The sequence below is a fragment of the Hyperolius riggenbachi genome, chromosome 5, assembly GCF_040937935.1.
Source record: "Hyperolius riggenbachi isolate aHypRig1 chromosome 5, aHypRig1.pri, whole genome shotgun sequence".
In the NCBI taxonomy this organism is placed as follows: domain Eukaryota; kingdom Metazoa; phylum Chordata; class Amphibia; order Anura; family Hyperoliidae; genus Hyperolius; species Hyperolius riggenbachi.
In genome coordinates, this window is record NC_090650.1 from 174,751,062 (window position 1) to 174,765,347 (window position 14,286).

Here is a 14,286-nt window from a genome sequence, read left to right on the forward strand (position 1 = left end):
GGCACACTGGGATTACAGCAGCCAGTGCACATGGCTACTAATGACAGGCAACTTCTGAAGCACTAAACACATCCTGCCACCTCTCTCTGCCAATGGATGCAGCACAGCAATCATTCTCTTTACTCACACTGTTGCTCTGTACATTCACAGCAATCATTCACTCACTGAAGGCTGTGTGTAGAGAGCAAGGAAACATATTGCCCATGGGGGCGGGGGGGGGGGGGGGGTGCTCTATCTACTGCAGGAAGTAGTTCAGTCCCCTGCACTGCCTGTTGCTATTTTCCCAAATTATGCTGAAACTATGAAAAAAGGTCCCAGGTGCAACAACACAGTGCCATGCAGCCAGCCAATAACCAAGAGGCTTTACTACCCTGTCATGTGACAGAGATAGAAGCTGCAAGGTGATTGGCTGCATGGTATTTGTAAACTGAAGAGAAAATGAAGAGGACCTATATACCGTAGAAGGTAATGTACAGTATATGCTCTGCTGCCATTTCGCATTAACTACACACAAGACTAAATCCTGGCACCAACAGTGTCACAGTATTAATGTATGCACACAAATCACACACATGCAGACAGATCTGTTACATTCCTCTCTGTAAACAAGCATGGTTGGCAAGAAAGAAGACCAGGTAATTTATAATTTATTTTAACACTGTATCATAATAAAGAAAACTGTTAAAAATGGAAAAAAATCTATTTTAAATATCTACATGTAAAATTGTAGGCAGTGAAAAAGCATTTTGTTGACAAAGTGTAGAATGATGGTTGTCTGAAATAAATGAATGCTTTAAGTTATCACAGACTCACATATCGAGACATACAATACTGCTAAATACAATTTAGTCTTTTGTTGGCATTGCTGTAATATGTAAAAACTTACTGGATCAGGGGGGAAAATCCTTGCATTATTCAAAAAGATCAAGATCTCTAGAACCACTGATGAAGAAACACTGTGGCATTGGTGTTTATACACAATGCTCAATTCTTTGAATTAATGTACGTTAAATACTTTACAACAAAGCATTAACAAAAAGCAAGAGTTATCTTGCTGTAGAGATGAATATGAAATGCAGCTTTAAGCTTAGATTCACAAGAAGGATAGTAAATAAAAGTGAACTGTTCCCCAAAAATCATGTCAATAATTGATCTTGTGCTTTGTACGCCATCTCATAATCTGCCACAAATGCCACTTTCTCTCTTCACCCAAATATATTTATTAATTGCTAAATACTGCATTTGTACATCTACATGCCAGCTGTCAAATCTCAGAGCAGGTGTTTGTAAAATGTACACTTTTAAAAAAGCCATAATTAAATTTGGGCTTGAGTATTGACAATGGTAATCTATCTGTAATATTACCGCTATTCTACTATTCCAGATTGTATAATATTGGTAATATTACCTATATTCTACTAGTAGCTATTCCGGAGAGTACCATATTAGTAATTTTACAGATAATCTATTGTCACCTTACCTAATTCTATTCTCACATTACTCTTCCTCCTACCTATGCCTAGCACTAACCTCCCACCATTTATGCCTAAAGGTGGTCACACACCATACAATTATAAGATCCCATTTTTTGCAAATTCAATATTTACGATCGGTTGTCGCTAAAATTTGAGAGCTTTTCTTTGTTTTCGATCGAAAAATCTGATCAGATTTCCATTTTTTTTCGAGATTGGAGATTGGACATGTTGGAAATTTCAGACCAACTTTAGCAAGAATTGTATGGTGTGTAATGGATTGTCATTTACTTGATGTACTGTTCCAATCATTTTTTTTCAGAGTTTTCAATTATTCTATTCATGATTGGGGAAAAATTGAACATAGATGTGTGGTACATTGGTCAGATTTTTGAATTGTTACAATCAGTCAGAAAAATTGATTGTAATTCTTGAATTGAACAGATATTTAAAAAATTGTATGGTGTGTGGCAACCTTAAACTAACCTCCTTAAAACTGATAACTGTTGTGGCTGCCAATATTGTTGTAACGGTAAAACCATTGTGGCATTTAACCATAAAATTATATTGTTGCACTCGATTGTACAATTACATACAAATTTCCTTGCAGTGCAATTAAAAGATTCTTGAGATATCAGCTGGTTCAAGCTTTGTTCCATAAAGAAAATAAATAAAAAAAAATGATTCATAACATTCTTATTAATTCATATTACCTTAATCTCAATTACATCTTTCTATGAAATATTCCAATACATTAGCCTTCAAAAACATCTTAAAGTGGACCCAAATTAAAAATACAAGATTTCAGAAATAAAATCTATTTTCTAAATGATAATAATAAATAGCAGCCTTTTTTTCAGCTGCATGATGACAAAATATTTTACATTGCCTTTCATATTGCCGGGACAGAATCCGGCAGACTGGTGGAGTAGGAGGTGTCCGGCAAAGGAGGAATGCTAATGGCTGCCACCTTTATAACCCTAGTTATGAAAAGAGAACGGTGAAAAGCATGCACTGAAAAGCTCTTAAGCTTGAAGGAGTGTTTATTTCTTTGTATGTGTCAGAGTGGTGCAACTAAATATTTTGAATTTTAAAAAAAATTGGTTTGGGTCCGCTTTAAACATTTTTTTTTTCACATTAGTAGGAAGGGTTTTCCTCAGGAACAGGCTGATTAAACTAAACTTGTAAGGAAAATGTCTTAAGTCAGGCATGCACATGCAAATTTGCAATAATTCCTGAATCTATGCCTCAAACCCAGGAGTCTGGGGAAGCTGGATAGTGGCTTGTTTCATAATTTAGCTCACTATAGGGACGAGCTGCAGAATAAAAGTCCACATAGTTGCCAGTTGACTTTAATCCAAGATGCATATTATACTCGGTAGCAGGTGGACGGTGGTGGACCTGATCTTCAAAGAAGGAGTCATCAAAGTTTCTTGAAGAATTCTGAAAAGGTTGATATGCTTCATATTCATTTCTATTAGATTCTTGAAGAACTGGCTGTGCAGAAATCTGTATGTGAAAAAATATATTTTTGTTCAATAAATGTAGATGTAAAGTGTAAGTAATGCTAATTACTCCAATCCATTACATCATACACGGGGAACAAAGAAAACACATTCTTAACATCCTCTTAATAGCAAATCATTTCATATATTTTGCAGTTTTGATTTTATTCAGTCTTGCCTTCCAGTGGCGTAGCTAAGCAGCTGTGGGCCCCGATGCAAGTTTTACAATGGGGCCCCCCAAGCACTCTATACATAACAATTGATACGGCGCACCAAAACCTGCCAATGGCAAATACAGTGTCAGAGCTGCAAGAAGGGGATGGGGAACAGTTTGTTAATGATTACTACTATTCAAAGTATCTATAGAAGTTATTGTTATGAGCACAGGACCAATAGTGAGCTAATACTGTAGTTGAGGGAGAGCCCTTTGGGGCCCCTCTGGCCCAAGGGCCCGATGCGGTCGCAACCTCTGCACCCCCTATTGCTATGCCCCTGTTGCCTTCACTTAGAGCTGCACTGGGCAAAGGTAAAGCTACACTGGGCCATAGGCAAAGTAGCAGCTCTGTGCCCCCATGCTCATATCACCAATTACTGTTTAGAGAAGGCCCGAACGGTTCACCCGGTGGATAGTCCGCACGGATATCAGCTACCCGCGGCTGGTAGCAGACATATAGCGTGTTCGACCCGCCTCCTATACCTCTTCATTGGGCTAAACTTTGACCCTCTACATCACAATCAGCTGACACATGACAGCCAATCAGCCGGCACTCACCCACGGACCCCCCCCCCCCCTATAAAAACGCCACAGCGTCATGTTATCCCTCTGCTGATCTTGATATAGTGATAGCTGGGAGAGCTTGCTGGAGAGATAGGGAAAGCATTAGTTAGGCTGTTGTTAGCTTGCTCCTTGCTCAATCTTGTTGCTGAAAACACCCCACAAAAAGCTCTTTTGAGAGCCAATATTCTTCTGATCTGTTTTTTTTTTTGTGTGCGTGTGACCACATACAGGCATACATACGGCCCCCTCAAAAACTAGAAACACAAAAATTGCTGGGAATGTTAAAAAGAACAGTGGGAACAAGAGGAATTTTTTTTTTTCAAAAAGACCTTATACTTTTTGAGAAAATCGATTTTAAATTTTCAAAGAAAAAAGACCCAATTCATTTGATTCAATACATTAAAAAGAAACGGATCATTCATGAACTGGTTATTATAGCTTAGAATGCGTCCTGTGCAGGACGCATAGCTGCGGCTCCCGCTGTCTCTCCCCACCTCCCTTCACCTGTCAACCCCAACCTAGGCTGGCACCCCATGCACCCATGGATGCACCAGATGCCAGGCTAGGTGAGGGTGAGAGGTGAGGCAGAGAGGACAGCGGGAGCTGGCAGCTATGCATCCTATGCGATGAATTCTCTGCTATGTGGGGGGCAGCGGAAATCTACAATCAACTTAATTGAAGATCGCAAGATGAGAGGATAATGGCGTGTGGTTAAGCTGACACATCATTGCATTCCAGCGGTTCTGGAGGTGTGTTTAGCTTCTAAGGGCAACAATGGTTAATTTGCATATATTCAGCAGTGATGCACTGGGAGACATCTCAAGCTCACTCCAACCTGAATTATCGCAAATTATTTCTGTTTTAAGAAAGCAAGCTTTTGTTATCCTTAGTATTTTAGTAAGGGGGCTTTTATGACCATTGTAGCCCCTCACACACTCCAATGAGTTCTGGTTCACCATGAGCTAGCTGGTTAGTCTTTACCTCCTGGTTAATTAACCTCCTTAGCGGTAACCCCGTGTGTGACACGGGGTAAGCCGGAGGGTGCCGCTCAGGCCCTGCTGGGCCGATTTACATAATTTTTTTTTTGCTGGACGCAGCTAGCACTTCGCTAGCTGCGCCAGCACCCCGATCGCCGCTGCCGCGCGCCCGATCGCCGCTATCCGGTGCGGCACACAGCCCCCCCCCCCAGACCCCTGCGCTGCCTGGCCAATCAGTGCCAGGCAGCGCCAAGGGGTGGATCGGGTCTCCCAATGACGTCCCGACGTCGCTGACGTCTGTGACGTCATCCCGCCCCGTCGCCATGGCGACGGGGGAAGCCCTCCAGGAAATCCCGTTCTTTGAACGGGATTTCCTGATCGCCTATCGCCGGAGGCGATCGGCGGGGCTGGGGGGATGCCGCTGAGCAGCGGCTATCATGTAGCGAGCCTTGGGCTCGCTACATGATTTAAAAAAAAAAATTTTTTTAAAAACTGCTGCGCTGCCCCCTGGCGGTATTTTTCATACCGCCAAGGGGGTTAAGAACATTAAAGGAATTTTTTCGTCGTCGTGTTTTTATTTCACTTAACCCTTTGTGGAAATGGGTAAGGAGTACTTTGTTCCCCTATACTCGTTTCTCCGGGGAGGGGGGTGGGTATCTGGGGTCCACGTCTTAAAGGGCTATCCCAGCCTGCATGGGGACAAGGGATTACAGAGAGCTCGGTAGGGGGGACCCCACGTCATTTTTTTTTTCAGATTTCCCACACTCAGCACATAAAAATAATAAAACATTTTTTAAAAAATATTGTTTCCTGCTATCTTTTTAACATATCCTGCAAATTTGATGTGTTGCTAGGATGTAAGGGGCCTTTACTATTAAATGCTAAAGTCAGCGGGTGATAAAAAGTGCTGAATTTTGCCATTGGCTTTAATTGTGCTTCCTATTTCACTTTCAAAAATCTTAAATCTTTTCAAAGGACGATGGCTCAGCAGTGGCATATTTTCTAGCATTGTAGAAACTTTTAGGGGGCTCATGACTGGTGAGTTTGGGGCCCTGAGGCTAAAGAGGTTATAGCCTACGGTCACAAAAGCTTGTTTTTTTGGCAATGATGTTGGTGACGAACATAAATCGCCGCCATGGCCGTTAACAAAGTCTGAAGCTCACGACATGTCGCATGCAGGTAGAAGGCAGGCATATTGTTGTACTTGCACTCCAATTTCAGGTTTCCTACATTTCTGCAAACCAGAGTTATGGGGGTGCAAAAGTGCTAAAATCTCCCATACGCTTTCATTGGGGTATAGGTTTTGAGGGTACAAAAGTGCAGGTTTCTGCCGAACGGTGTGGTTGATCGGCCCCAAATTTTAAGGCTTTGTACAGCATTTAAGGGGGCTCAGGGCTGGTGAGTTTTGGGCCCTTACCTTACCATTCGGCAGAAACCTGCGCTTTTGTACCCTCAAAACCTAGGCCCCAATGAAAGCCTATGGGGGATTTTAGCACTTTTGCACCCCCATAACTCTGGTCTGCAGAGATGTAGGGAACCCAACGTTGGAGTGCAAGTACAACAATATGCCTTCTACCTGCATGCAAAATGTCATGAGCTTCAGACTTTGCTAACGGCCATGGTGGTGATTTATGTTTGTCACCAGGGCCGGATTTGTACTTTTTACCGCCCAAGGCCAAATACAGTATACCATCTGTATGGTTGTTGTCTCTGTGTGCCCCAATGAGAAATCTACTTACTTTCTATCATTGGATGTCACAGACAATAGCTATTTCAGTAATATGCATATAGATTATAAGTTATGTTTTCCTTAACAACTTTTATGTTATGTTTGCCATCTCATTAATGATGGACCCATTGTGTCTCCATGTGAGTTAGGCTGATGTGTACCTGCAGGATAGCGCTTACAGGACTTGCAGGGATGACACAAGTACAGGACAGAGAGTTCAAAGGTTAAAGCTTTCCTTGTAGATAGGGATGGCTGCATAAAACAGCTTTACTGCCCCTCACTGAGCCGCCCCTAAATTTCTGGTGCCCTAGGCCATGGCCTATGTGGCCTTGCCAGAAATCCGGCCCTGTTTGTCACTGGCATCATTGCCCCAAAAAAAAGCTTTTGTGACCCTAGGCTATGACCTCGTTGGCCTAGGGCCCCAAACTCACCAGTCCTGAGCCCCCTAAAAGTCCCTACAATGCTAGAAAATATGCCACCACTGAGCCATCGTCCTGGGAAAAGATTTGAGATTTTTGAAGGTGAAATAGGAAGCCCAATGAAAGCTGATGGCAAAATTCAGCACTTTTGCACCCCCATAACTCTGGTTTGTAGAGATGCAGGGAACCCACATTGGAGTGCAAATACAACAATATGCCTTCTACCTGCATACGACATGTCGTGAGCTTCAGATTTTGCTAACGGCCATGGCTGGGATTTATGTTCGTCACCAGTACCATTGCAAAAATAAACAGGTTTTTGTGACCCTAGGATGTGATCTCTTTGGGTTAGGGGCACGAAATTCACCAGCCCTGAGCCCCCTTAAACTCCGTACAAAGCCTGAAAATTTGGGGCCGCTCAGCCGTACCGTTCGGCAGAAACCTGCACTTTTGTACCCTCAAAACCTAGGCCCCAATGAAAGCCTATGGGAGATTTTAGCACTTTTGCACCCCCATAACTCTGGTTTGCAAAAGTGTAGGAAACCCAAAATTGGAGTGCAAGTACAACAATATGCCTGCCTTCTGCCTGCATGCGACAAAAAAAAACAGGATATGTTAAAAAGATAGCAGGAAAGCTTCAGATTTTGTTAACGGCCATGGCAGCGATTTACGTTCGCCACCGGCATTATTGCCAAAAAAACAAGCTTCTGTGACCCTAGGCTATGACCTCTTTGGCCTAGGGTCCCAAACTCACCAGCCCTGAGCCCTCTAAAAGTCCCTACAATGCTAGAAAATTTGCCACTGTTGAACCATCGTCCTTTGAAAAGATTTGAGGTTTTTGAAAGTGAAATAGGAAGCCCAATGAAAGTCAATGGCAAAATTCAGCATTTTTGCACCCCCATAACTCTGGTTGGTTTTCACCTGCCGACTTTAGCAGTTAATAGCAAAGGCTCCTTACATCCTAGCAACACCAAATTTGCAGGATATGTTAAAAAGATAGCAGGAAACAATATTTAAAAAACATTTTAAAAAAAATGTTTGATTATTTTTATGTGCTGAGTGTGGGAAATCTGAAAAAAAATGACGTGGGGTCCCCCCTACCGAGCTCTATGTAACCCCTTGTCCCCCATGCAGGCTGGGATAGCCAGAATACGGAGCCCCGGCCGCGTGGGGCTTCGCACCCTGAGCTATACCAGCCCGCATGGTCCATGGTATGGGGGGCTCCAGGGGAGAGGGGCGGAGCTTTTGTGACCCTAGGCTATGACCTCTTTGGCCTAGGGCCCCAAACTCACCAGTCCTGAGCCCCCTAAAAGTCACTACAATGCTAGAAAATTTGCCACTGCTGAGCCATCGTCCTGGGAAGAGATTTGAGATTTTTGAAAGTGAAATAGGAAGCCCAATGAAAGCCGATGGCAAAATTAGCACTTTTGCACCCCCATAACTCTGGTTTGTAGAGATGTAGGGAACCCAACATTGGAGTGCAAATACAACAATATGCCTTCTAGCTGCATGTGACATGTCGTGAGCTTCAGATTTTGCTAACGGCCATGGCGGGGATTTATGTTCGTCACCAGTACCATTGCAAAAATAAACAGGTTTTTGTGACCCTAGGATATGATCTCTTTGGGTTAGGGGCACGAAATTCACCAGCCCTGAGCCCCCTTAACCTCCGTACAAAGCCTGAAAATTTTTGGGCCGCTAAGCCGTACCGTTCGGCAGAAACCTGCGCTTTTGTACCCTCAAAACCTAGGCCCCAATGAAAGCCTATAGGCACTTTTAGCACTTTTGCACCCCCATAACTCTGGTTTGCAGAAGTGTAGGAAACCCGAAATTGGAGTGCAAGTACAACAATATGCCTGCCTTCTACCTGCATGCAACATGTCGTGAGCTTCAGACTTTGTTAACGGCCATGGCAGCGATTTACGTTCGTCAACTGCATCATTGCCAAAAAAAAAAACAAGCTTTTGTGACCCTAGGCTATGACCTCTTTGGCCTAGGGGTCCCAAACTCACCAGTCCTGAGCCCCCTAAAAGTCCCTACAATGCTAGAAAATTTGCCACTGCTGAGCCATCGTCCTTTGAAAAGATTTGAGATTTTTGAAAGTGAAAAAGGAAGCCCAATGAAAGCCAATGGCAAAATTCAGCACATTTGCACCCCCATAACTCTGGTTTGCAGATATGTAGGGAACCCAATGTTGGAGTGCATGTACAACAATATGCCTTCTACCTGCATGCAAGATGTCGTGAGCTTCAGGCTTTGCTAACGGCCATGGTGGGGATTTATGTTCGTCACCAGTACCATTGCAAAAATAAACAGGTTTTTGTGATCTCTTTGGGTTAGGAGCTGAAACTCACCAGCCCTGAGCCCCCTTGAACTCTGTACAAAGCCTGAAAATTTGAGGCTGCTCAGCCGTATCATTCGGCAGAAACCTGCGCTTTTGTACCCTCAAAACCTAGGCCCCAATGAAAGCCAATGGCAAAATTCAGCACTTTTGCACCCCCATAACTCTGGTTTGTAGTTCAAAACATTGGAGTGCAAAAACAACAATATGCCTTCTACCTGCATGCAAAATGTCGTGAGCTTCAGACTTTGCTAACGGCCATGACGGCGATTTATGTTTGTCACCGGCATCATTGCCAAAAAACAAGCTTTTGTGACCCTAGGCTATGACCTCTATGGCCTAGGGGTCCCAAACTCACCAGTCCTGAGCCCCCTAAAAGTCCCTACAATGCTAGAAAATATGCCACTGCTGAGCCATCGTCCTTTAAAAAGATTTGAGATTTTTGAAAGTGAAATAGGAAGCCCAATGAAAGCCAATGGCAAAATTCAGCAGTTTTGCACCCACATAACTCTGGTTTGTAGAGATGTAGGGAACCTAACGTTGGAGTGAAAAAACAACAATATGCCTTCTACATGCATGCAAAATGTTGTGAGCTTCAGACTTTGCTAACGGCCATGGCGGTGATTTACGTTCGTCACCGGAATCATTGCCAAAAAAACAAGCGACCCTAGGCTATGACCTCTTTAGCCTAGGGGTCCCAAACTCACCAGTCCTGAGCCCCCTAAAAGTCCCTACAATGCTAGAAAATTTGCCACTGCTGAGCCATTGTCCTTTGAAAATATTTGAGATTTTTGAAAGTGAAATGGAAAGCCAATGTAAAAATTCAGCATTTTTGCACCCCCATAACTCTGGTTGGTTTTCACCTGCCGACTTTAGCAGTTAATAACAAAGGCTCCTTACATCCTAGCAACACCAAATTTGCAGGATATGTTAAAAAGATAGCAGGAAACAATATTAATTTTTTTTTAAATGTTTGATTATTTTTATGTACTGAGTGTGGGAAATCTGAAAAAAATGACGTGGGGTCCCCCCCCCCCGAGCTCTCTGTAACCCCTTGTCCCCCATGCAGGCTGGGATAGCCAGAATGCGGAGCCCCGGCCACGTGTGGCTTTGCACCCTGAGCTATACCAGCCCGCTAGGTCCATGGTATGGGGGGGGCCACGGGGGAGAGGGGCGGCCAAGCCTTCCCCTCTCCCCCCGAGCCCTTGTCCAATCCATGGACAAGGGGCTCTTCCCCACCCCCAGTGCCCCAGGAGGAGGTGGGGGCGACGACTCTCTGGGGGGGGGTTCATGGTGGCATCTGGGAGTCCCCTTTAAGAAGGGGACCCCAGATGCCCACCTCCCCCAGGAGAAATGAGTATAAGGGTACAAAGTACCCCTTACCCATTTCCTTAAAGGGTTAAATGAAATAAAAACTCAATGACGAAAAAAGACCTTTAATGTTCTTAATTAACCAGAAATACTTACCTGTACCTTTAAGAAAAAGTTCCCACGGCAATATCCGCGGGAAAAGTTCCCACGCTATAATCTGTTATGTCCTACGATGACAATATCCTCTATCTTGCGATCTTCAGAAATACTTACCCGTATCTTTAAAAATAAGTTCCCACGCCAATGTCCTCGGAAATGTCCACACGCCATTATACTCTCATCTTGTGTTCTTTAATTAAGTTGATTGAAGATCTCCGCAGCCCCCCACATAGCAGAGAATGCGTCACATAGGACGCATAGCTGCCGGCTTGTCCTCCCCGCCTCCTCACCTCTCACCCTCACCTAGCCTGGCACCTGGTGCACTCATGGGTGCACCAGGTGCTAGGCTAGATGAGGGTGGCAGGTGAAGGCAGGTGGGGAGAGACAGCGGGAGATGGCAGCTAGACGTCCGCACAGGATGCATTCTAAGCTATACTAACCGATTCATGAATGATCCGGTTCTTTTTAATGAATCGGCTCTTTTTAATGAATCAAATGAATTGGCTCTGTAACTTTTCCTTTGAAACTTTAAAATCGATTTTCTCAAAAAGTTTAAGGTCTTTTTGAAAAATAAATTTGTCCCTCTTGTCCCCACTGTTCTTCTTAACATTCCCAGCAATTTTGGTGTTTCTAGCTTTCAAGGGGGCTTTGCTATTAACCGCTAAAGTCGGTAGGTGGTTAATTTTCCCACGGTCAGAAGGAGAATTTTAAAATGTATTTTCTCAAAAACTATAAGGTCTTTTTGAAAAAAAAATGTTTCCTCTTGTAGTCACTCCCCCCCCCCCCCCCCCTCTCTACATACCCTGCAAATTTGGTGTTTATACTATGTGAGGGGACTTTGCTATTAACCTTTAAAGTCGGCGGGCATTAAAGTCTATGGGAAAAATGTGAACACAAACTTTTTGAAAAAAAATTGTGGTTCACCGCAAATGCGAACCTCCGATGTTCGCGCGAATATGTTCGCGGTCAAACCGTTTGGGCCATCTCTACATACAGGCCACAGTTAGTTGCTGTTAGTTCTACTATACTTTTAAATATTGCAAGAAAGCCAGCACACTGTCTATCATAAGCAGTGCTTAGCTGGCAACTGTATTTGTGATTGAAAGTACTATATAGGATATCTCTCTGTGTGTGTTAAAGTACACAGCCCAGACACACATACACAAATACACACACACACATACATACACACACAGCCAGTGCAGCCATCAGGGGGGACAACTGACACTTCAGTGAGGGGCCCAGGGCTTCTGGGGGCCCTGTGCCCCCCCCCCCAAAGCACTGGAAGGGCCGCATGTGCTGGCGGTGGGTCTGTGGCTCACTAACCAGCACACCGTGTTCCAGCACTGAGAGAAGAGTGACATCAGCGCTTGAACGTGGGGAGCAGATGAGTGAGCCCGCTATGGCGGTCTTTCTATACTGGGGCAACACCTATATCTGGCTACAGGCTTCCCACCACCTATACCTAGCTACCTAAACTGGGGCTGGAACCACCTATACCTAGCTACCTATCAGGGCAGCCATCAGTGGGGGACAACTGACACTGCAGCTGTGGGCCCTTTGCCCCCCCCCCCTAAGCACTGGAAGGGTCGCATGTGCTGGCGGCAGGCCTGTGGCACACTAACCAGCACACCGTGTTCCAGCACTGAGAGAAGAGTGACATCAGCGCTTGAACGTGGGGAGCAGATGAGTGAGCCCGCTACAGCGGTCTTTCTATACTGGGGCAACCACTTTATCTGGCTACAGGCTTCCTATACTGGGCCACCACCTATACCTAGCTACCTATACTGGGGCTGGAACTACCTATGCACAATAAAAAAATTATAATAATAAAAATTACGTTAGTGGTAGCATGCGTATATACGTACGCGTTAATGCGATAATATGACCCGGAAATGATTCCCCACATAGTATATAACCCGTAAAGGGACAGTCGTGAATTGCCACACTGCCTCTGAAGACGCTACTGAAGCGAAACGGACGTTAGGTGGTCCGTTCTTACCACCATGCCCCACAACCTAAACTAACCACAACGGGTATGTGCACTCTACATGTTTGTATTGCATGAATACTTTTTGAATACTTTTGCATATTGAAAGAGCCGCTGGCAATAAAGCTCTTTTTAAAGCTAGAAGCAGTGCCGGATCTTCATATATCTGTTTGGTGAATGAGCTGGAACTACCTATACCTAGCTACCTATACAGGTGCTGGAACCACCTATACCTAACTACCTATATTGGGGCTGGAACCACCTATACCTAGCTACCTATACTGGGTCACCACCTGTACCTCGCTACCCATACTGGGGCCCCACTTATACTTGGCTACTTATACTGGGGCGCCTATAGCTTGCTACCTATACTGGGGGCACCTGTACCTGGCTAACCTATACTGGTGCACCACCCATACCAGGCTACCTATACTGGGGGCAACTATACCAGGCTACCTATACTGGGGCACAACCTATAGTTGAATACCTATACTGGGGCACCTGTATCTTGCTGGCCTATACTGGGGCACCAGCTATAGTGGCTAGTGGCTACCTATACTGGGGGCATCTACACCAGGCCACCTACACTGGGGCATCACCTATAACTGGTTACTTATACTTGGGAAACCTATACCACGCTACCTAGACTGGGGGCACCTATGCCTGGATACCTATACTGGGAGCACCTATATCTGGCTAGGGCAGGGGAACGATCTGAGACAGAAGGGGACAAGAGGTAACACAGGGGGATAAAAGAGGCATAGGAGGAACAGAGATGAGACGGGAACATGAGGTCACACAGAGGGACACAAAAGAGGCACAAACTGAGGTGAGACAGAGGGGGACAAAAGAGGCACAGGAAGAAAAGAGGGGGACAAAAGAGAACGGGTAAAGGATAAGAACGGACCTACAAGTCCCTATCGCACTTGTTAACTGGGGTCTACCTGTATTTTGCTAGTATTTGGCTCCACCCAAAACATGCCATGGTCACGCCCACTTTTTGCCACATCATGCTGTGCATGCCACTTTCTTCAGTGTCGGAGCCAAGCACATTTTTCGCCGCAGTGCACTTTGCGCTTAGACACGGGGGTGGGGTGGCTAGTGGGCGGGTACAGCAACTAGTGGGTGGGCCCAGGGAGCGGGTCCCAGGCCTGATGATGTGTGAGGGGCACCAAAATTTCTGATGGCGGCCCTGCACACAGCTGCTGTGTATTTGACACTGATTGTGTGCTTCTTTGTGATTACACACACTGTCTACCACTATTGAATATTGTTAGTACTACTGCATACCCCCAATATGGGGAAAAACAACAGGCAGAGGCAGGCCACCACACAGATATTTCCAAGGTCGTGCTGACATGATTTCGTGCGGCCCTCAACCAAAGTACAATCTTCAGAAGGCACGTACCCTCAACCCCCAAAATTCTGAGGACGCGGTTGACTGGCTTAAACAGCGCACCACATCTTCTACAGCTTCCACACAGAATCTCCTTGATGCACCGTCCTCCTCCTGCTCTGCTTCTGGTTACCCACAAAAACTTAACAGTACCACTAGCAACACAGCTGCTCCACTTGATGTGTCAGCAGGGGCGGACTGACAACTCA

General features: G+C 44.9%; 1 protein-coding gene across 10 annotated transcripts in view; it reads right to left on the reverse strand.

Annotated features, from left to right (window-relative positions):
- Positions 1-249: 249 nt before the first annotated feature.
- Positions 250-14,286, reverse strand: part of CTNND2 (catenin delta 2) — a 2,713,436-nt gene continuing 2,699,399 nt past the window's right edge. For all 10 annotated transcript variants that reach the window (XM_068236432.1, XM_068236431.1, XM_068236434.1 and 7 more), the window contains one exon: positions 250-2,981. In XM_068236432.1, coding sequence (XP_068092533.1) covers positions 2,721-2,981 — 261 coding nt within the window. In that variant the 3' untranslated portion in view covers positions 250-2,720. The remainder of the gene's footprint in view (positions 2,982-14,286) is intronic.